Consider the following 24,270-nt stretch of genomic DNA (forward strand, 5'->3'; position numbering starts at 1 on the left):
CCGACTCGATAGAAGCCACAGAGGCAGTTGTCCGGGTAGTGCGTGAGGTGAGCCAGGGACAGAAAATCATGGGTGTGGTCCTCAAGAGAGCGTTCCCCCTGCTCCAGCAGGAGGAGTTGGAAGGCGGGGTAATCCATACAGAAAATAAAAACTGACAAAAACCGGGAAAACAAACGAGGGGAAAGACGCCGCTATACTTCACTTTTTGGGTCGTTATTCTGTCACGGTCCAGGTGTGTGGAGGCAGGCAGGATGACAAGGACGACAAGGATTCAAAAGAAGGATTTTTAATGTCGCCACAACAAGGCAGAGACGCACACACTCGGGGTAACATTCACAATAACCGACAACACTAGAATACAAGAGACAGGAACTTATAGGGCAGATAACGAGGGGCAGACAGGTGAACACAATGAGGGTAATTAACTAATGATTAGATGGGCTAAACCAACACAAGGGGAAGAAACCACAACAAACAGTCCACAGGGGTGTTACAGTGGGAGAGAAAGAAGTAACATTCCTTGGATGAGAGAGTAGGATTCCTGAGTATAATTTAGTATAGTTGATTATAGCATAGCAAATTAATCTTACATTTAGGTAAAATGTTCCATCCTTGACTGAAACTTTTTTATCTCCAGGAAATGCAAAATAAATTATTTAGCAAAATGACCAGTCTGTTTGTTTCCATACAAGAAAAGTACACAAGAAAGACAAAAAATTACCTTAAATGTAGTCCATATGACTAATACCATTTTCTTCTAAAGTCATGCAATATTTGCCGAAAATAACAAACCTTGCAAATCATACAGGTTTTTAATCCAATGAGGGTGAGTAAATGATGACAGCATGTTCATTTTTGGATGAACTATCCCTCTTAAGCATGCCAGCTAATACACTTAAAATGCACTTTAAAGACAATCTTACAAATATATTGTACACCACATTTAGTATATAAAACTTTAAATCTTATAGAGAGTAGTGATCCAATAAAACACAATGATCTGATATTTTTCTGTCTGTTACTTTGAGCAATGCTCACACCTTCTCTCCTTTTCATCAATTGTTCTTTTTCTACCACATAGTGAGACAAATGTTCCATGATGCCCTTCTATTAAAGAAGTTGGTGCTGTCTCTGGGGTCAGGCAGGGGGAAATGGATGGTACTGATCTAGGAAAGAGTAGTGGGGCTGTAATGGCTTGAAAGGAAGACTGGCATTGAGAAAATCTCGGGAAAACTCATTCACCATTACACTAAGAGTTAACTGCTACTGAAGCACAAAAACAGGAATCGATACAAAGACAGATAAAAACAACATTATACAGTTTTTATTACAGCGAACTCTGTGAGTATAAATGGACAGGGCATGATCAGGTGAAACAATTGTAGAAGAAAAACACTTTTATGCTCGTCCTTTAAAAAGAAGTTTTGGGAATGTATCTGTGTCTGATTAATGGTGGAGGTGGCAAGATTTTTGTTGCTAACAAGCGGGGTGTTATTTCTCAAAGGTGCCTTCTGGGCAAGCACACGGGCTCTCCACATCGAGACACGACAGAAAAACTATGCGCACACAAGGGAAAAACTCCCATGAGGCCTGTCTGTGAGGGAGAGCTAGCCACATGTTCTCAGCTGTTTATATGCTGTGGTGTTGGTGGTGTGTACTTTCATGAACCACACACAATAATAAATAGCATCAGCACTTGTGATGATAAGCGCTGAATAAATTTAAGCCTTGAGGGGGAAAATCACTGTGTGAACTAAACGACTTTTGTTGCTGTTTAATACAAGAACACCCAAAAGCAATCATGTTAAATGATTTAAAAATGCATTGTGTTGTTTAAACTTAAGAATGAAAATCTCACTTAATATCTTTTTAGTTCTCCATCTTTGTATGTGTATTCTAACTCATGAAGGTTGGAACCATGGCTTAGTGGTTAACACAAAAGCTCAGTAAAACTGAGGTAAGCTGTGGTACTCACATGGAAAATACAAGTTCAAATCCAGCTTATGTTAAACCATTTTGTTTCTATCATATCTCCCCCACTATTATTATAAATAGCCAAAAATATAATTCATACAGAAGCAGACACGTGTGGCGGGGGATGGGCTGGGGGTTTGGGGGGTTGGTTTTGGGTGCTTGAGCATCTGCCATTTTCCCCCTAGATGCCCAAAGTGCCCTTTTGTCAAGGCAATTTGTTTTTAATTAAATGCCCTTTTCTGAAGGCCTGCCCAATCGAACTATTAGTAAAATTAATGAATAATAATTTATCCGTAATAAAATTATCCATATGATGTCCTCTCACCTGACGATCTCATCCGGGATGATCCCTCACGTTAGGATGCCTTCAATAACGTCCACGCCTGACGGTAGGTGGAGTTCTCAGCGGAGCAGTGTGCTTGTATACTTATTATTATTATTATATTAATAAATTATTATTATTTTACAAGAACAACGTGAAGAGAGCATGCACAGCTGTTGTTTATATTGTTGTGTGTAGCCTGTGGAAGTAATGTTAGCAAGGAGCTATAATGTCTTTGTTCAATATTTGTCAATATTCAATATTTGTCCTAATGACAATTTTATGAATGGTTTATAAAGCCCACCTTTTCCCCATTTTTATTGCAGAATAAGGCAGGAAATATATTTTATAGTTTCTATACTTAATGTCAATCAGTACTGCATTATTCATATAGTTTATTTATTCATTACCTTGAGATAACTTGAAAAACACACATAAACCATATATTTTCACAATCGTAAAAACGTTTCTGCTTTTTATTCAGCTTAGCTACAGCGATAGCCGGATTCTTTTGTCCATATTAGGGATTTCCTAGACGTCACAAGTTATTACTTCTATGAGTCCGTTTTGGACTTTCTACACTAGAGCGCCCTCCGGCTTCGAGTATGAATGAAACACACACATCGCTCCTGATATTCACATCTCCTCATTTTGGATACAAATAAAACATCAGGTCATGCAAAGACTATCGATACGGTGAACACACTGCCTGAATAAAGTGCGGGGGATGAATTTACATTTTATTAAAATTAAATATTTATTAAATATTAAAAATGCAGCTAACGTAGTTCTACACACAGCAATATAATCAAAAGTGCCTGTTCTCTTTCGTTCTTGCTGATTGATTGGGAAAAGTTTAAAGGGCATCAATGGGTCTTGTCTTTTTTATGTTATCTGACTAAAAATTATTCATACTTTGAACTATTATTATTACAGTACTTATTTTAAAAACGCTGGTAAAACAGGCTTATAGTGATTTTCTCATCCTCCAAATTATACTTATCAATCCTTTTTTATTATCATTATCATTAAAAAATGAATAAATTCAGAACATGTATATCTATTTTAAATAAGACATAAATATTTTTTTCTACAACAGCAAAAGTAGAGTTTACAACAGCAAAACCACCATACCCTGTAAACTCAATAATAATAATAATAATATAATTCAGTTTCTAATTCTAGAGGAATTAAGAGGTGCAAACAAAAAATGATTTAACTTTTAAACTTAAAATGGTCTTTTCTGTTCTGTAATTATTTTTCAAAACTGTGTCACGGCATTTGCTGCTGTATAAATAAAGAAGCATCCATTTCGATACACGTATCAGCAAGAGCACAGCACTATTTAAAGCCGTGTTCCATGTACCCCTTTTATAGTTTGAGCACCTGCCCCTCCAAAGGTCTCTGTACGGCCCTGTACAGAAGTGAAAACTGACCTGTGAGTCATTTGAGGCTACGGAACGTTCTGTAGGTGGCAGGCTGGAGGGAGGGATGCCAGGAGCAGGTCTTTGGGTGGCAAAGGCAGGAGCTGGGTGCACAAGGGGCGGACTGTGTCCAAATGCAGAACTTACGATGCCCGGTTGCCGACTGATCAGCTGCTGATGCATTTGCAGTGCCACAGGTGTCGGAGGATATGCAAAACTCAATGCAGGGCTGTAAGACAAAATAAACAGAAAAAATAATTTTAAAATTAAATTAATAAATTAAGTTAATGTTACAAATTAGTGAAATTTGGTCATGTGGTAAATTATAAACTCCTTTATATAATATTTGTTATTGAATTCAATTAATTCATTATTTAATATTATTTATAATGCAGTACAGTTCAAACGTTTGTGGTCAATAAGATTTTTAACGATTTTGAAAGAAGTCTCTTATGCTCACCAAGGCTGCATTTATTTGTTAAAAAAATACAGTAAAACAGTAATACTGCAAAATATTATTACAATTTAAAACACCTGTTTTCTATTTTAATCTATTTTAAAAAGTAACAATATAAAGTTTAATTTTCAGTAGCCATTATTCCACTTTCACATTCACGTGTCACATGATCCTTCAGAAATCATTCTAATATGAGTTGATGCTAAATAATAATTTCTTATCATTGCCAAATTTGAAAACAGTTGTGCTGCTTAATATTTTTGTGTGTGTTTTTCAGGATTCTTTGATAAATAGAAAGTTCAAAAGAAAAGGATTTATTTGAAAGCTATTTTTTTTGTAACAATGTAAAAGTCTTTACTGCCACTTTTGATCAATTTATTGTCTTGACCCAAGACTTTTGAAAGGTAGTGTATACAATGCAATAATATTTTATAATATGAAATAATTAAAAAAATATTAACAATCAAATTATTTTAATAATAATAACCATTTTATTAGTAGAAGTTCAAAAATTACACATATAATGTATTAAACTGATAATCCTAATAAACAATAAAAAAAATAAAAAAATTTAAAAACATAAACCTTTTAAGTTCCAAGGTAGTTCATGTAAGATGAATCAACTGACGAGCATAAAAGCTGTTTTTAAGCACACTATTGAACTTTTATATATCAACTCCTCTTCTATAGATGCCACAGTCTTTTGATGATAAAGCTCTGATGCTCAATAACAGACATTCATCGGGGGTTACATTCATCGTGGGGCATGCTGACCACTCCATACGAGCTCATACGTCTACTGGCCTTATTACAGGCAGAGAGGAAATCAATGTAGCTAGACGCTGCATGGCTGACGTGGCTGTCTCATCACTCATCAGGCCTGGACCCTTGCCTGCCACCTCTGTCCACACATGTTCACACGTGATAGGACTGATTCGCTTGCAAAAACAAATCACTGATTGATCACTCTCAGTGGAGGAAAGAGGTCCATTTCTGTTGTCTTTTCTCTCTACGAGACCCCCACCCAAACCAGGTAATGTCATTTCCTAATAGTGCTGGATGGCAGACGTCAAACTGAGTGACACATCGCTAGGGATGCTAGCTGTGTCTTCACTGTAGATCCACCATTCAGTTTGATATAGAAGTTACAAGACTCTTCAAATGTAACAACTTGTGATTTTCGGACATGCTGCACAGTCTGTGATAATCTCCATTTTAACATTTGATATTGTACTTATGGTACATTACACTTTTGATCATGTCTTAATACAGCATATGTTAAAACAAAATAAATCAATTCCAATTTGTGATAATTTGTTGATTTTTTTTAAGTCTGAGGAAATACAATTTCAGAAAGTGTGTCTCATTTCACATACGCCATCATTCAAAGGTTTGGGTTCAGTAGATTTTGTATTGAAAGAAACATTTATTCAGCAAGAATGCATTAAATTGATCAAAAGTGAGATTTCCATTTCAAATAAATACTGTTCTTTTTAATTTTCCATTTATCAAATAATCAAGAAAAATTTGCACAGAAATATTAAGCAATTATCAAATAAGATTTTTTATTCTTGAGCATCAAATCAGCATTTTAGCTTTGCCATCATAGGAATATATATATTTTTTATCTATTTAAAATAGATACAAATATAAAACAGTTATTTTAAATATTTCACATTATTACTTTTTTACTGTATTTTTGATCAAATAAATATAAATACATTCAAAAATCTTACAGACCCCAAATGTTTTAACAGTAGTGTATGTCTACAAGTTTGTAGTGCACAAATCACAAAATGGCAGTCTTGTGACTGGGACAAACTTAGAAGGAATTTTAGGAGCAAATTAAATGAGCATTGATAAAGCTTTGATCCATTTGTTTGATCAGTATCTGAATATTGATGAGGCCTCCATAAGTAAGTCTCACTGTTGTGACAAATGCTTTATTATCCACTCCGTCTGTATGGACTCCTGCTATGAACTGACCCAATCAACTGTGCCCCATATAAGTGGGATCACTTAAAAAAACATTAATTATTTAGCCTTTGAAACAGATAAACGTGTGATTAGAAGGCAGTACGGTCAGCGAACACCCTCAGGTTGAGGGGTTCATGAATTACACCTCAGAGAAAGTGAGTGAGTCAGTTTTATTCACTTCATCCACAACAGATTCTCTCTCTTTCCTATTACAGCTTGTGTTCCTGTCCTCAGACTTTGCTTTCTTCCTCCGTCCCCCTCTTCATGACCCTTTCATTCATCATTCCCCCTTCCTCTCCTCCTTTCCAGTGTGAGCGATTGCATGGCGGCAGTGTTAGAGTAAAGCTCTTCTCAGCTGATGGAGAGAACATTAATCAGGTGATGCATATCAGACAGACAAGTGAGAGGGAGGAGGGGAGGAATATGTTCGCATGCTTCCTCCTAATAGCGTACTCTGTGTTCCCTCGTTTATTTCGCCGTCCAATGTTCATTCATCACTCCGCTTCTGAGGATGTGCTGGAGTGTCCACTTTCAGCACGGATTGCTTTTCCTCTCTATCTCTTTCTCAGAATCTCTCCTGCATTCTCTTGCCTCTTGTCTGTTCCAATACACACCACTAAATTCCCTTGATATATGAACAAAAATATATTTTTACTTAAAATAATGTAGCTTAAAATAATGTAAATCCAGCTTCAAGGCCTATCAGAAAGAAGTATATATATTTTTGTAATTAAATAAAATAAAATAAATCTTAATTCATTGTTGTGTATACCTGATAGTACCAGCTGAGAGGTGTCCATAGGATCCACTGGTGGATGAGCTGGAGCGGGAATTATTAAGTATAGTGACAAGAGAATTGGGCGAGGTGCGAATCATGGCCTGCAGGTCAAAACTGGGATCAGACAGGGAAGGGGAGCTGGGAAGGGGTCGTTTTCTGCTGGGCCGATTTGTGAGCCTAGGACTTGGAAATCGTGAAGCTGAGAAGACACAGACAGAGAGAGAAAACAGAGAAAGAACATAATATGTTATGTATTTAAAACTGGTGGTATAATAACAGGTACAAAAATAAATAAAAATCATCATTTTTATTTACTTTTATATTTTACTTATTTTTTATTTATTTATTTTAAATAAAATGTATTTGTTTTTATTTAAATTAATTTAATAAATTAATTTAATTTAATAGTTTATTTTTTAAAAGAGCTATCGGTAAAAAGAGCTAGCTTTTACTATCGGTAGAGAGAGAAGTGGAGCGCACAACAGTCGAACAATGACATCATTTACTGAAAAGTTCCCATTCTCTTGCAGTTCATATATATTTTTTTAGATTTTACCACACAGAAAGCTTTACTGACCAAGAATCATCTTGTTAATTACAAGCAATTTCTTCATCATAGTCTGTTGCATTCAACAACAACCACATTTTCTGCATTGAATGCATTTTGTACACACTGTAAAAACAACTGCAGCTCCACTTTTCTCACTGCTTTCTGGTACTACTTTTCTCACCACTTTTCTCACTGCGATATTGAATCATGTTTAATTGGGTTGAATAGTGCGTTAATGCTGAATGGAATTTCACTGGGTTGTTTTTGAAAAGCTTTCACTAGAAAGCAGATTGAACGCAGATCAACGCCTCCACTCACGCACAATGACTGGCACCTACAGATTAAGAAATGACTTTTGTTGTCTTTTCATTTGCGAATGTCACAAACAAGAAAGAAGGGAGAAATGGAGGGAGAAGTGAAAGGAGGGGAAGAGCGGGGTGCGTGGGGATGGTGGTCTTTTGTTGTGTGGAGTGACACAATGACTTTGTGACTAATTTTTTCTTTCAGTTGTTCTTTACATTTTTTAAGAGAAAGCACGCAAACAAAACAAGATTATGCTCTCTCTTTCTCTCTCTCTCTGACTCTCTCCCATCTCTCTTTCTTGTTTGACACATACAGTGATTACAGGGTCTGTCATTCACATTTAAATAACTGTGTGTGTGTGTGTGTATTCCCACATTTGGAACATCTTACCACATTGCTGGCATTCTGATTAGAACTGTGATTAAAGACTTTGTAAACAGACACAAGCACAAACTTACACACACACACAAATCCACATACTTAAGCACCAATACTATATACATTATAACACACACTCATTTACAATAATATGTGCAGTCTATAAGGCCATTTTGATTTTCCTAATTCAAAGACCAGTTTGGATCAGCATTAACCTCAAGATGGTCTTAACTAGTTTTAAATAAATAATTCTGGTCTATTTATGACATGAGCTGGTTAAGCTGGTAGAACAACGAATGCAAAAAGATGTTTTAAACTGGTAATTTAAGCTTGTATGAACGCGCTAAATGTTCCAGTTTTTGACAAACATGTTTTACATCGGCAATGTTGGTTTATTTTTGACAAAAGTTTTGTTAAGTAGAACAGCTTGACTAGCATAATCAATATAGGCAAAACGAATTGGCCAAAACATACAATTTATGGGTCAATAATATGCAAAAAAGTTTTTTTCCCTGTTTTTTTAAGATGATCACTAGCTAGGTCAAGGTTTTGACAGATTTTAATATATTAGATTAGCAGTACTAATACAGTATATTACTGGAACAGGCTGGTTAAGGACATTTAAAACGCTGACAGTTGTAACTACACTGTAAAAAATGTCCGTAGTTTTAACGGTGAAAAACTGTAAAGTAGCGATGGTAAAAAACTGTAAATTATAAAACATGAAATTACCGTATAAATAACAGTTAAATACTGTTATTGTAAATATACTGTTTGAAAATTTGATACTTTTGTATTATTGCTTTGTAAAAACTGCATTATTTTACCATAAAACCCTTAAAACAACAGTAAAGTACACAAAAACACTAAATAGTAAATCACTGCTTACTACAGATATGCTGTCAGGACTTTTTTCCCCTTCTGTTTTTTTAATTGTTTGTTCTTAATTTTTTTTTTCTTTCTGGCTTTTCGGTTGTCCAATAAGTGCCATTACGCTGCATAATATAAAGAAACCATATTTTTAACAAGCATTTAAAGTTATTGCCTTAATGCCTTTTGACTTGTCCAATCAGCGCTCAAGACGTTGCATCACATACGCCGGCGCCTTTTGCCTTTTCAAGTGACGGTTTTTCTCTGGAACTGACGGAAGCAAACAACGGACCAACGTCGGCAAGCTGTTAAAATTATAATTTTTCCCCGTCACGAAGTCTGTCTGGTGAGCACAAATAAACTCATTCTGTAAAGTTAAAGTTCAATAATTGTTTTAGTTATTTGAATACAGCTTTTGTGTTGTAAAGTGTTTATTTTATTTTCATATCTTTAACGTCATTGTAACTCACATGACGTGGACCTGTTGGCTGTCTAGATGGTAACGTTTTACGTTATCCTTTTAATATATAACGTTAACCTCACACATTGGAAATTAACGAATTCGCTCTGATTTTGAAACGTTTGTGACGCAGTTTAACGTTAGCAGTCTGTCGTTGTAACCATGGCGAGGCGAACTTCATGTTTAACGTTAATTTAAACGATATCTCGGATTGGTTATTAGTCGAGTTCACTATGAGTAAGTTTTTAATATGCATTAAAATGTACACATGCTACTTTTGTAATTTAACAGTGCAAAGTCTGAGGGAATATGTTCTGCACCGCAGACTGCATCGCAACGAACCTCGCGCCATTTTCAAATGTGTCGCAGTTGATTGCAAGCAGTCGTTTTCCAAATACTTAGCATTTAAGAGTCATTTTTATCGGCCCCATAACGGCTCTACCACTGCTGCGATTGCACATGCAGTGGTTGATACGGCCTTGACATGTAGTATTTCACTATGTAGTTATCAGTGCCAGGATGTGCCCAGTCTTGTTGCTCACTTAAAGAACCATGTAAAGGAAGGTCGTGCAGTTTACTGTCTAGTGAGAGGGTGCAAAAGTGCTTTTCAAATCAAGTCCTCTTTTACCTCTCATATGTCTAGAAAGCACAGGAACTGTTCAGCTAACAGCATTAGTGATTCACATCGGCCTTCTGCATCAGAGATACCGTCTGTTTCAACTGAGCAATGTCCTGCTGACCTGGATCCAAATACAGGTGAGTCAGAAGTAAGTGAAATGGACTCGTTTCAACATTTTGACGATTTGTATTTGAGAAATGTTAGCCTGTTTTATCTGAAATTACAAGGACAGTTTCTTCTCCCAGCTTCTACAATACAAAATATTGTAGATGAGATGCAAAATATTCACGAATTGGAACAGATATATACTTTTAGTAAGCTACATTCACTTTTGCAGAATTTGTCATTACCCAATGAGACAATTTCTCAAATCTTTGCTACTGTGAAGGAATCAGACTTGTTTTCTGTATGTCATAAAGGACCCATGCAAACAGAGTATTCAAGGAGTCAGACCTTTAAAAAAGTATTCAAATATGTTGAACCAAAAAGAATACTGTTAAGTAGAGATGAGAATCGGACAGAGCAATTTGCATACTATGTACCTGTGAAAGACACATTGAAGTGTCTGTTAAATTCAGATTTTGGGAGGAATTGCATTTCGATGCACTTGCCTGAAAAAAACTCTACTGATGTACTCTGAATGCACAGATGGCCAAATACTGAAGTGAAGGGATTTCTCTCAAGACCACCCAAGCCTCCAGCTACTGCTCTATCAGGATGCTTTTGAGGTGGTTGGGGAAAAAAAATCTGTGAAAATCAATAGTGCCCCAAAACTGTTTGGTTACAAACATTCTTCAAAATATCTTCCTTTGTGTTCAGCAGAACAAAGAAATTTATACAGCTTTGGAATAACTTGAGGGTGAGTAAATGATGACAGAATTTTCATTATTGTGTGAACTATACCTTAGTTACTATCTTAAAGGGATATTTCACCCAAAAGTAATAATTGTCATTAATTACTCGCCTTCATGTCATTCCAAACCCGTAAGACCTTCATTCATCTCCGGAACACAACCTTAAGATATTTTTGATGAAATCCGAGAGCTCTCTGACCCTCCATTGACAGCAAGGGTCCTACCACGTTCAGTGTCCAAAAAGGTACCAAGAACATCGACAAAATAGTCCTTGGACATCAGTGGTTCAACCATAATTTTACGAAGGTGCGAGAATACTTTTTGTTCTCAAAGAAAACAAAATTAACTACTTTATTCAACAATTCTTCTCTTCCGCGTCACCCTAGTGCCATTTCGGCGAGTACCACAACACATACATTATGATACTCTCTCCATAATTGTGCTAGGGTGTCGCGGAGGAGAATACATTTTTCTTTCTCTTTTTTTCTTTGCTCACAAAAAGTATTCTCCTAGCTTTATAACAATTACGGTTGAACCACTGATGTTACATGGATTATTTTAACAATGTCCTTACTATGTTTCTCTGCCTTGACCGTGGTAGTACCCTTGCTGTCTATGGAGGGTCAGAGAGCTCTCGTATTTCATCATAAATATCTTAATTTGTGTTCCGAAGATGAACGAAGGTCTTACGGGTTTGAAACGACATGAGGTTGAGTAATTAATGACATTTTTCATTTTTGGGTAAACTATCCCTTGAAATTAAGTTATTAACGAAGGTTAATGTTATAGTTCATTCACAGTTACATTGTCGGAATGGCTTGTTGTGAAAGTTAGCAGAGAGATTAAAGCTCTAAAATATATTATGACTAAAGGCATTTAATTGTTTGTTTTTGTCTGTAGGCTCTTCCTGCTACACATCAAAACTATTCATGCTGAGCATCGACCAAAAGATTACAACTCCGCACATTTCTACATTCATCGCAGCAATGTGCCTGATGTTTGGTAGTTACTACTGTTTTAACATCCATTATCCTTTGGAGCTGGGTTCTACTCTGGAGTTCATGCAAAGGTAGGCATTAAACCATTTGTTTTACATAAAATTGTGACAGCACTTTACAGTAAGCTGTCATTTTTTAACATTAGGTAATGTATTCACTAAAATGAACTAACAATGGGAATAACATTTATAACAGTTTAATCTTTGTTTTTGTTAGAAAAATACAGTTGTTCATGTTAGATCACAGTGCATTAACTAATGTTGAAAGTAACTAAGTTTAATAAATTCTGTAGAAGTATTGTTAAATCTTAGTTCATGTTAAAGTGTTCGTTCACCCAAAAATTCTGTCATTAAACGATTAGTTCACCTCCAGAATAAAAAATTTACTCACCCCCGTGTCATCTAAGGTGTTCATGTCTTTCTTTCTTCAGTCTCAAAGATATTAAGGTTTTTGAGGAAAACATGCTTTTTCTCCATATAATGGACTTCGATGGGGACCAACAGGTTTAAGATCCAAATTGTAGTTTCAATGAAGCTTCAAAGGGCTCTACACGATTCCAGCTGAGAAATGAGGGTCTTATTTAGTGAAACGATCAGTCATTTGCTAAAAAAAAATTTAAATGTATATACTTTTTAACCACAAATACTCGTCTTGCATTAGCTCTGCGATGAGTGTCACGCATTACGTAATCACGTTGGAAAGGTCACGTGCGGTTATTTCTTCGTCTGTGTACTCCGATTCAAAAGGGTAGGGTAGGGCAAAAAACTTAATCTCTTTTACTCCTCCAACTTCAGCATCATCTTACATTTGTTGTTTTACCTTTTTTGTAAAGGGCATTTGACTTTCTTTGCACGTTCACTCTGTAAACACTGGGTCGGTACTTCCGCCTACATCACATGTGACCTTTCCAACATGATTATGTAATGTATGAGGTCGGGCTGGTGCAAGACGAGCATCTGTGGCTAAAAAGTATATATGTTTCTATTTTTAAGAAAATGACCAATTGTTTCTCTTGATAAGACCATTATTCCTCAGCTGGGGTCATGTAGAGCCCTTTGAAGCTGAGTTGAAACTGCAGTTTGGACCTTCAACCTGTTGGGTCCTAATGAAGTCCACTATATGGAGAAAAATCCTGGAATGTTTTCCTCAAAAACATTAATTTCTTTGAGACTAAAGAAAAAAAGGCATGAACATCTTGGATGGCATGGGGGTGAGTGCATTTTTATTCTAGAAGTGAACTACTTCTGTAATTACTAACCCTCGTGTCATTCCAAACCTTCACTCATCTTCAGAACACAAGTGAAGATCTTTTTAATGAAATCTGAGAGATTTCTGTCCCTCCATTGATAGCCTATGCAACTAGCACTTTCAAGGTCTGGAAAGATTGTAAAGACATCGTTAAATTAAACCATGTCACTCCAGTGGATGAACCTTAATTTATGAAGTGTTGTGAATGCATTGTTTTTTTTTGCTGCAAAAGAGCATAACTGACTACTTTTCATTTTTGGGTGAACTAACCCTTTCACTGAAGTTGTTAACTAATGTTAACAAAATGATAGCTTATTGTAAAGTGTTACAGAAATGTTCACCCAAAAATGAAACATTTACTACATGGTGAGAAAATAATGACGTTCTACATCCTTTCTGACTCCTGCAGATCACAAATGATATATTTTCAAGGATGTTGCAATGCTGATTTCCATAAAAGTTGAATAATAAATTACTTTATTTACATTAATACTCTCTACAAAAACTTTTTGTTGTGGATAAAGGTGTAGTTAAACCTAGGTTTGCTCATACTATGGAAGTCAATGGGCTCCAGTAACTGTTTGGTTACCCACATTCTTCGAAATGTCTTATGTTTTAACTGAAGAAGAAAACTTGTACAGGTTTGGAACAACTTGAGGGGGAGTAAATGATGACAAAATTTGTTTTTTGGTGAAGTAACCCTTTAATCAGTCTATATTTGTGAGCAACAAATTCAGTCATTTCGTTCTCTTTTTTTAGGTGCTTCTTCAGCATAAACCCAGAGAAGGGCACCAAAGTTGAATCGAGGAAAAACAAAAAACTGCTCCCAGTGAACCCCCGAGTCCTTACAGTCATAGCAGACCTTGCTGATCACGAATGGAGAGCAGATTAAGGTTGGACAAAACCGTTTTTGACTGATGTCTGAAGATTACGTTGGCACTGATAATGCTTTTCAAATTGGAGTTATCTGGATTTACACTGGAAGATGATTGAACTTTGAATGTGGAAAATGACTTAAAATGTGAGTGCTGTACTCTTAGAAAGCCTTTTATTTATTTATTTTTTGCCTAAATACTGGTTTGTACGTATGGTACTATACCAGTAATGATTTACCAGCCAACAAAACATTGTGTACCTAAAATAAAATGTCACCTTTTCATTAATATTTAGATATTTAAATAATCTCTACAAAAAACAAAAAAAAAAACATTTTTCTTAGAATTCCTTGTTTGGCCTTCTGTTTGAAAAAGGAATTTCTAGAGTGTGTTAAGAGTAGTTCACTTATATTTACATAACTGATGATTTACTGACCCACCGGCCATCCAGAATATACATCAGAACAAAAATGATTTTTTTTAGGAAGGTTAAGGTTGAAGATTTAAGGTTGATTAAGATGTTCTGATGAAGAAAGCAGGTTTAGTACATCTTGAACAGAGTAAAACATTTCTACATTTAAGTTTTCCTACAGGAAGTTTTGTTTTGTGCATCTGAGATTGTAAAAAGCTGTATGTTTATGCTCTCCAGGCATTTGGTTCATGATTAATCCATTCTGTTAATAGAATGGTGTGTGTGGTCTTGTTCAGGTTATTGAATGTGTTGCTTTCTGGTAAGATTGTAATCATTCAAAATGTTTGCTCTGCAAATTGAAGCCAACATGTAGTTTTACTGCTGTTTTAAGGAGAAGAATATGGTTGTCCAAAGTATGTATTTAGCATTTGTTTGTGGCATTAAAATAAAAAGTGTATTTACTTTTCATACCACTTCTGGGTGTTCTTGTTAAATTCACAATTTCTTTTACTCATGTACTTTTTTTCTGGCAACCGTAGCTGCCGGTTTTTTACCGTACATTTTACAGTTCACTTTTAAATATACCGTAAACAGAAGAATATTTAGACCATATTTTACGGTAGATTTCCGGCAACCACAGCTGCCGTTTTTTTACCGTAAATTTTATGGGATTTTTTTTACAGTGTATGATAGGTAAACAAAAGCAAAAACCAGTTTGAAAGTGCACAAAACACCTTATACCAGTAAATAAAGATGAGGGGGGAAAAAAGCCATACAGTTAACTGACCTCAGTGCTGGTTTATTAGTGGCACAAGCCAGCTCAGCTTGGTAAAACAGTTTGACTGGTTCTCATTGGTTGAATATTTTTTGGACAATGAGGGGCCTTGGAGCCATTAATGTTGAGAACCACTGGACTAGTTTTCAACCATAATGGGTGAAAAGCCAAACCAGTAAGAAAGTGCCCAAAACATACCAACCACTGAATAATTGCAGATTTGTAGGATGAATAAATATTACATGCTTGGTCAAACATCTTTTAACAAAAATGTGAATGTGAATTGTAAATGTAAGTGTGGAAAAAACAAAAACACTAGTTCCACCTTAAAAATCCATCTACATCCCACAGAGGGTCCAAATTGAGGTGTTTAATAGAGGCAGAATTTAATTGACATTGGCTAATTAGCAGCTAATGCATAAAAAAATGCATGGCTTGAACACACATACGCAGGATAGGTTAATTCCTTCATCAGTTTTTCTCTAAAAGTAATTATACTGAGCTCTAAATTACGACTGTGCTATCCCATCCCCATTACTAACAAAGGCTCCTAGATAACACACTTCTACTCATTCACTCCCCTTCTCAGAGTCTATGTATCATAAAAGAGAGCTTTAAAGTGTTAATTTGGCTGGCATGGAATACACATTGTTATAATAGGAAGAGTTACTAAGGGCTGATCACAGGCGATTTGAAGTAGGGGGGATGTCAATGTCTCCATTTGAAAACAATGGCCCTAATTGTTTTATTTCAGTCTATTAATCTTAAACAGTCCCACAGAAGGTTTCTCCAGTGATGAATAGTGGGAAATTCCAATTCCCACTTAATAGCAATTAATTTTCTGATAGCCATGGAAGTTTGACTAGTTTTAATTAGTTTGTGAGGAACAGGGAAGCCGGTGACAGGCTGACTAAATGCATTCTCATCAAAGACTAACAGGCCAGTCCACCTGACCTCTCTTCGAATTACTGTGCCTTTAATTTCCTATTTACACTTCAAAATAACTCATTTGCATATATCCTGTGCACACTTACCCTCATTTCTGAAAACAATAAGACAATGGAACAATTTAACCAGTTTAATTAATTGGAGATGTTTTCAAGGAAAGATTTGCAACTGGTTCCTTATAGTCAGTCTCTCTCTCTCTCTCTCTCTCTCTCTCTCTCTCTATATATATATATATATATACATACACATGCATGCATACATACATATAGCTTTTGCTTTCTTCAATGGTTAAAGTTCTGGGTATAAATAGTCTCAGCCTACTGTAAATCTGCCCCTCTGATAAGAGGATGGGTATGTTGATGGTAGACATCAGAAAAATGTAAGCGAGTGGAGAACTTACTTTCCATAGCCTGCAGGTACTCCATATGAAGGGCGTTGCTTGCAGGCCCTGTTGTGGATGCCACTGAAGGAATGATGTCAGTGTACGGGCTGCGGTGACCTGCAAGTAGGGCCATCTGGTGGTAGTACTCTGCTGTGGTCAAACTGGCGTGGGGTGCTGAAGCATCAAATGATGACATAAAAACATCAGTCATTAGACAAATGCACTACTGTTCAAACGTTTTGGATCAGTAAGATTTTTAAAAGAAATGAATTATTTTTATTCAGCAAGGATAAAATAAATACGATTTCATAAGATACGTCTTATAAAAACATTAAAAGATATCCCAAACTTTTTAACGCTAGTAAAGGAATACATAGGTGAGTTATTCAAGACTTGTAGTAACAGATGCATGTTACTACAAGTCTTGAATAACTGACCTTTTTTAATTTCTTAATTACATTTTTTTAATAACTGACCTTTTTTTCTAAACTTGTGAATCAATGGTTTTGACTTCAGAAGACTTGGAATATAGCACACAAGTCTAGATTTTGGGAGTACTGGAGTCTGGTGTTTGGACTACTTTTATCATACTTTTATAGCGCTTTTGTCATTATTGGAGCTTGACAACCTCAGGTTCCATTCACTTTCATTATATGGATAAGAGAGCTTGGACATTCTGCTAAATATCTTCTTTTCTGTTTCACAGAAGAAAGTAAGTTATACAAGTTTAACTAATTAATTTAATTTAATTATTAATTTTAATTTGGGGGGAAGAAAGAGGGCATCATTTTAGATGTGAACTTAAATTGCCTTTCTCTCTGATTTGTTCTGTCTCTCTTTCATGTATTGCCTCTATCTTCCTCCTACACTTTAGCAACAGAGTGATAACAGGTCCTAGAAAAGCATCCTAAAAATAAACTTGGCAACATGCTTTTCTATGCAAACAACACAAATGAGAGAGCACACTCACAAAAACACATACACACAAAAAGAGAAAAAGAATGAAAGAAAGACTGACACAGTGCATCTCAATGCAAATACAAAATAATTTTAGCTGCACAAAGTGTTGTGGCTAATTCCTGTCTTTCCCAGAATAAATGAACAGAGCGGATGAAAGGATCTCGACTGAGGCCCAAACTGAATGCATGGAATATGCATCTCTGATTGGTTGTGTGAATGTAAGAAGAAATTCCATATTAATTAGATGAGGCAGGGTTCGTACGGTCATGGAAAAACCTGGAAAAGTCATGGAATTTTAAAACACCAATTTCCAGGCCTGGAAAAGTTTTGGAAAAATAAATAAACCCAGAAAGTTTTGGAAAAGTCATTGAAATCTATTTCACAAAACTCTGTATAATAAAATTGTGTTCAATCAGGTCCTGAATTTCGGTGCGGGATTGCGCATAGGCTATATCGCATAGTTTTACTCATTCCCGCAGCTTTTGACTTTAAAATGATGGATATTCACACATTTATTCAATAGCCTATAGCATGTAGGTTTGATGAGTAAATAATCAAACCTACAGACTTGAGTCCAGTCCACACAGACTGATCAAATCAGTCATTTGAAAACAGCGTGAGTGATTCAGCTGTACGCGTCTTCTCTTTGACTTTCTCTTCAAACGGCTTCACATCGGCGCATCTTGTCTGCGCTACAAGAGCCGCTGCACGCTGCGATACAAGACTTTCACTCGCGTTTGAGGACAGTTGACAGAATAGTCACTTGCCTAATCGGGTCATTGTTGCATCGTCAGAAAATTGAAAATATTTTTAAGCCATTCGGTCCTCGTGCGCTCCAGAGGCGGTGCGCAGTCACATCCAAAGTGCGCTCGTGCGTATATGAGTATTGAGTTTGCTACCAAATAAGCTCAGCAGAACCCTGCACGGGCCTCAAACATATGCCCTAGTCCGGCCCTTATCCGACAAGATTATCAGAATTACTGGCCGAGTCCAACTAGAGCCCGTGTCTTTTTTCTCTTTCTCTCTTCCCCAATTACACAGCTGCTGTTGTAGCCATTAAAATAGTTCAGTTTCGTTTTTAATGGCAAAAGTGGCTATATATATTTTCGTTTCTTTATTACGTTAATTTAGACATATGTTTGGAAAATGTTTTTGTTTGTTAAATTCAAGTTTTAGTTTTTTTTAAAGTAACGACCAAGCGGCCAGTGGCAGACAGCGAGTTAATCATAGCCTATCTTTGATCAATTTAGCCTTCTCAAATCATCACCACTTGACTAAAATAAAATCTATAGGCCTATATAAAATGCTTAAAAAAAACCCTGATGAGGGTATTATGACTTAAGTAGTGATGGAGGGGTTAGGGGGGCTTCCTTAATTGTTTCTGTTGTTCCTTCTTGCCTTGGCTCTTGCATTAAGCTGTAATGTGCCTCATTTCCCATGCATGTGTAGCTTTGTGGATTTTCTAAATGGGAGATGTTGGCATCGAACTGATGGACTGGCGGTGGGGAATGGCAGGGGCCATTTTTAAGGATGAATATGCACCCTCAGTATGGTGCACCACCAGAGCCAGGAGGCATTCTGCTGGTGGAGCATGCTGGCATCTGGGAGATTACAAAAAAAAAAATTCCAAAAGAGGGTTGGAAAGCAAGCACAAAAAATGAAAAAGGGAAAGCGATAAAACTCCCATCAATGTTTGGTTATTCTTTCCACTATCATGAACTGGTGGCTGCATATGGTACGCAAAATATGATTAATAATTATAGTTTCAAAATATATATAAGGGATGTGCCCGAAGCCAAATAACTTATTCAGTGAAACAGTGAAGTGACATGTGCTCTGCATTTAACCCATCCAAGTGCACACACACACACACAGTAGTGAACACACACACAGAGCAGTGGGCAGCCATATTGCTGCGGCCCCTGAGAAGCAGTTGGCTCATTTGGCATCACCCAGTTCAGTTCCTTGCTCAAGGGTCTCACCTCAGTCGTGGTATTGAGGGTGGAAGAGAGCGCTGGTTATTCACTCCCCCTGAGGCTCAAACCCACAACCTTCGGGTTACAAGTCAAACTCTCTAACCATTAAACCATACAGTCTTTTCTCAAGATCAAATTTTTCTGGATAACAGGTAAGCCACGATGATATTACTGATACACAGAAATTTCTGAAACCAAAAACTGAAAAAAAACAGCAATCTTCAGTTTCAGCCAAAATAGTTTTGAAGGGCCAAAACAGTCAAGTTTAATTAGTATTTTTCCAATGGTGCATTTTGACTCTCAGTGTCTATGTTGTGTATACATGTGGATCAACTACAACAGGTAAACATATCAGCTGTGTGGATGTTATTGCTTAAAGGGGAGTTCTAGTGTGATTTCATGCATTCTGACTTATTTACACTGTTAAGCATGGCCAAAGTTTCAAAAAACGAGTTGGACGCATGACGGAGTATTTCTGTACCAAATACACTCCTTCAGGGTTTGTATAGTATAACTTTGTAAGTTTCTGAAAGTTTTTTTCGAGGATGACCCTGTATGACGTCATAAAGGGCAGAATTCCTTGTATGGGCACTTCTCCCGGAAGAGCAGGCGTACACAACAACCAGAGTGCGAGTATGACAGTAAATCAGTGTGCTTCATTTGGGTTATGGAAGTCGTCGGCAGCGCTGCACAGGACTTGGTCGAGAAGGATTCATCATTTTGTTTCTATATCACGAAATCAACAATGTCCCCAAAGAAGTGTGTTTTTGGTTGTGAGGGAAAGTTAACCTTGTTCAGCTTCCCAAAGAACCCAGCTTTAAGGGAATTATTTATGTCGATGTCACAGCTTGCAGACGATCGCTACGCTAAAGCTTCACATGCTTGTGACTCTTTAAATTCGTCTCCATCCATGGCATGCCTCCAGGCAATGGCGCAAAAATGGGGTATGCAGTATATGCAGTGCATCTTGCCAAAATCATTTTGTGAAAATCTTCTTTAACTCTTTCCCCGCCAAACATGGAATTTTCAGTTATTTATGAGAAAACGCTTCCCCGCCAAAAACGGAATTTTCCGGGTCTCCGCGTTCTCACTGTTATACACTCGGGGAGTTATAGGCATCTCCTAAATGAGTCTAGAATGTGCCGATCAAAAACACATGCGAGGAAGGCGCAGAAACTAGTGATCTCGTATGTATGCATATGCATATGAAAAACAATGCGATCACCAACAATAGACAACAAATAAATGAAAACTGCCTAATGTTACTGAGTAAAACGTCGATCCAGGAAGTGGCAAAGGACTGCAAGCTTTGGGGGTGTTGATGGAAGAAATCTACTGCATCTTTGCTTTGATCATCCTACTGAATATGATCCAGATGTAGTATTTGATACAAACGTGATTTTCTCTGCTTTTTTGCTCAAAATGTTGCTTTTTTTTAATAAAACATAAATTAAGCGTTAGCGTTAGTTCTGGCAGGTCACGTGAGTCAAGCTTGCATCAGCTGATTCTCAGCTGATCACATCTACCTATAGGAATACGACGCCTATCGTGGTATTCCTATATAAGCTCTATTCAGTATTATGCAGCAGCTTTTCAACTTGCCCCGGAGCAAATTAAGCATTGCTGCTCACAAATCAAACTGTTGCAGCGTGTTTCAGACCATATGAAATCCACATCAAAGATAAGTGAATGCTGTTTTAATCCATATCGCTGTGTATATTACCTGGTCTGCTAATTGAAAAAAGCATATTTGCAGCAGCATTTACGCATCTGTGTTCATACAGCTGGAGCAACACGTAGTCTAAAGCATGTAATCGCTCTGAGGACAGCCGATAAGGCCATGAGAACAAGTTTAAATGAAACGAGCATTCTCGTGTATGCGTTTCAACTGGGGTTCGCTGTTATTCTATTATTCTAAGCAAGTACAAGCCGCACTTTTAAAAAAAATTAAATAAAAAATACACGTAACTACAGTTGTTTTCCTCTGGTTCCTCACTTGCTGAGCTTGGGGTTATGCTTCCCCCATAAATATATTAAGTAACATTTCCTGCTAAGTTTTTTATTTCATTCTCATTGCTTAACGCTGTGTTGGCAAATATGCTATTGTCAAATATTGCTCGTTGTTTGAGGTTAGTTGTTCAGTAACGTGTTTGTTTGCTAGGCACACTGTTGCTTTAGGCTTATTGGTTGTACTTTGACACACTGTTAACATTAACGTTACCCAGTTAAACTTACCACAGCTGAGGCTTGTTTTTAAATCTGTTTAAGACTGTCTGATATGAAAAAGGCTTCCTACTTAAGGCTCATCTAGTATTGAGGATGCTGTTTCATTAGACACATCCTATATGTATGATTATCAAGCTGTGTTTAAGTCCATGATATGCTGTTGCTTAAAGCTATACAGTGTATCGGTAAAACAGGCTTCCTGCTTAAGGCTCATCTAGTATTGAGGATGCTGTTTCATTAGACACATCCTATATGTATGATTATCAAGCTGTGTTTAAGTCCATGATATGCTGTTGCTTAAAGCTATACAGTGTATCGGTAATGTGCTTGATACTTAACTTGCAGTATGTAGATTTTGCTACTAAAGGTGTTTTTAATGCTAACGGTTATCAGGATATGGCAACATGCTGTTGCCTAAACTTCGGGTATTGACCATATGCTGTACTGCATTAAAGGGGCATGCTGCTCTTCTCAGCTGCATATTAAAGAAGAGCACCCCTTCACTGCTTCTCCTCTTAAAGGGCATGCTGCTCCTGTCTAAGCTATTTTATGCTATGGTATTGGGATTTTGCTTGCTTGTTAGGGCTTATCTAGTGTTCCGTATCATGTTTGCCGCTAGACTTGTTGCTTTAAGCTATTGGTTGTTACTGCAAGTACTGGTACTTAGTTAAACTTGCAACAGCAAGAATAAGCTGTTGTTTAGGCCATCCGATTGTTGCTTATGGCTCATCTAGTATTGGGAATGTTATTTCCTTAAGTTTCTGACTACTGCAACATGCTGTGATTTAAGCAAGCAACATACTTGTTGCAAAGCTATCTAGTGTATTGGTAAGGATTTGTCTATGCTCACGTGGGTTGTCAGATTGAGGACACGTAACACAATGAGCACAAATGTCAATGGGAGATGGCCAACCTATAAACTGATGAGTTGATTTGAGTAGTTAAATGCTGTTGTTATAGACTTTTTAAATGGATGCTGAAGCTTTTAGGCCAGGTAGAATCTCTGATCCATTCATTGCTCGCTTCTATGGCTGCAGTACGCTATGTTTGCTGCAAACTAGGCTGCCAATTCTAGTGGGTTTTCTGCATCTTTTTCAGGTATTGCATTAAAGGGGCTTGCTGCTCTTCTTAGCTGCTTATAAAGAGCACCCCTTCTTGCTGCTGCCCCAGTTTCTGTTATTCCAGAAGGATATGCTTCTTTCAGAATGCCATCGTTTGTGGTTTGGGCGGTTCTGGCCTATCGTTGTGTTGGGGGGTCCGGGCCTATTGTTTGTGTTGGGGGGGATTATTATTGCTGCTCTCCCTGTTCATTCTTGACAGGCTGCATGGATGGGCAGGGAGGTTTTTACCCAGAACAGAACCATACCACCAAACCAAACTTTATGCTAAGTATCTATAATTTTGACGATAGTGGTCCTGACAGAAATTAAGCATTAGTTCTGGCAGGTCACGTGAGTCAAGCTTGCATCAGCTGATTCTCAGCTGATCATATCTACCTATAGGCAGAGGCGGACAAAGTACTCAACTCCATTACTTGAGTGAAAGTACAGATACTGCTGGTCAAATATTACTCCATCACAAGTAAAAGTTGTAAAGACAGATTGTTACTTAAGTAAAAGTACAGAAGTACTTGCTTTTAAAAGTATGTAAGTAGCAAAAGTAAATTTCCTTTGCCAATGCACTGTATTATTGTTGTATGTAATACTTCTGAAGCAACTTAGAATATGTTACACCTACTGAATACAGTGACTAGCTTGTAGTATCTTTGGAATAAAGAGCTTTTAGAATGTTAAAAACCTATGGGGGAAAAAAAACAACAAAAAAATATTTAACACCCCCACAAAAGCAGGACGGTAGTGATCTCACACAGCTCTGACAGTGCGTGCACAGATCAATGTGTAGCCATTCAACCACATTTGAACGGAGTGGACAGTGAAATCCTGTAAATACAGAGTGATAAGGAAGAAACGACATCAAACCTGCTTTAAAACCCAGCAACACAACTGTAGCTGTATAATTTTACAACAGAAACACTGCTTTAACAAAAAAGCAAAACAGGAAGACTTATTTGACATCAAAACAAAAATTTTAAAAATGCTGTCTAAACACTCTCGCGGTACTTTGATGTCACACACAGAACAGCCTGTGCAGTGCTGCTTCAAGTCCAACACCTATTGTGTTTTATTAGGAGATGCACAACAGTTCTTCTGTGGCTTTATAGGTAATATTTTCACGTACACAATTTAGACAAGGCAAGTTTATTTATATAGCACATTTTGTACACAATGGTAATTCAAAGTGCTTTACATAAAAGAAAGTAAAATAAAAAAATTATCACAAATAAAACGAGGAATTTAAAAACTTTGAAGATTTAAAAATTGATTTAAAATGAATTTAAGACAGTTAAAAATAGAAAATGATAATACATACGTAAAATACAGTGCAATCAGTTCGGACATCGCACAGTGCTCATTCAATAAATGCACAGCTAAACAGATGAGTTT

General features: G+C 36.8%; 1 protein-coding gene and 1 long non-coding RNA gene across 2 annotated transcripts in view; one reads left to right on the forward strand and one right to left on the reverse strand.

The window, feature by feature from the left end:
• LOC107598195 (transcriptional activator GLI3-like) overlaps positions 1 to 24,270 on the reverse strand; it is a 110,901-nt gene that overhangs the window by 18,409 nt on the left and 68,222 nt on the right. The window contains exons 3-5 of the mRNA XM_016289468.1: positions 16,623 to 16,778; positions 6,927 to 7,131; positions 3,733 to 3,949 (exon numbers count right to left, since the gene is read on the reverse strand). Coding sequence (XP_016144954.1) covers positions 3,733 to 3,949; positions 6,927 to 7,131; positions 16,623 to 16,778 — 578 coding nt within the window. The remainder of the gene's footprint in view (positions 1 to 3,732; positions 3,950 to 6,926; positions 7,132 to 16,622; positions 16,779 to 24,270) is intronic.
• Positions 9,226 to 11,939, forward strand: LOC107598190 (uncharacterized). Its single transcript, XR_001610528.1, has 3 exons — positions 9,226 to 9,379; positions 10,137 to 10,260; positions 11,867 to 11,939. It is a non-coding gene; the product is annotated as an uncharacterized lncRNA (long non-coding RNA).

This window comes from Sinocyclocheilus grahami, unplaced genomic scaffold (genome assembly GCF_001515645.1).
Source record: "Sinocyclocheilus grahami isolate Dianchi unplaced genomic scaffold, SAMN03320097.WGS_v1.1 scaffold247.1, whole genome shotgun sequence".
Lineage (NCBI taxonomy): Eukaryota > Metazoa > Chordata > Actinopteri > Cypriniformes > Cyprinidae > Sinocyclocheilus > Sinocyclocheilus grahami.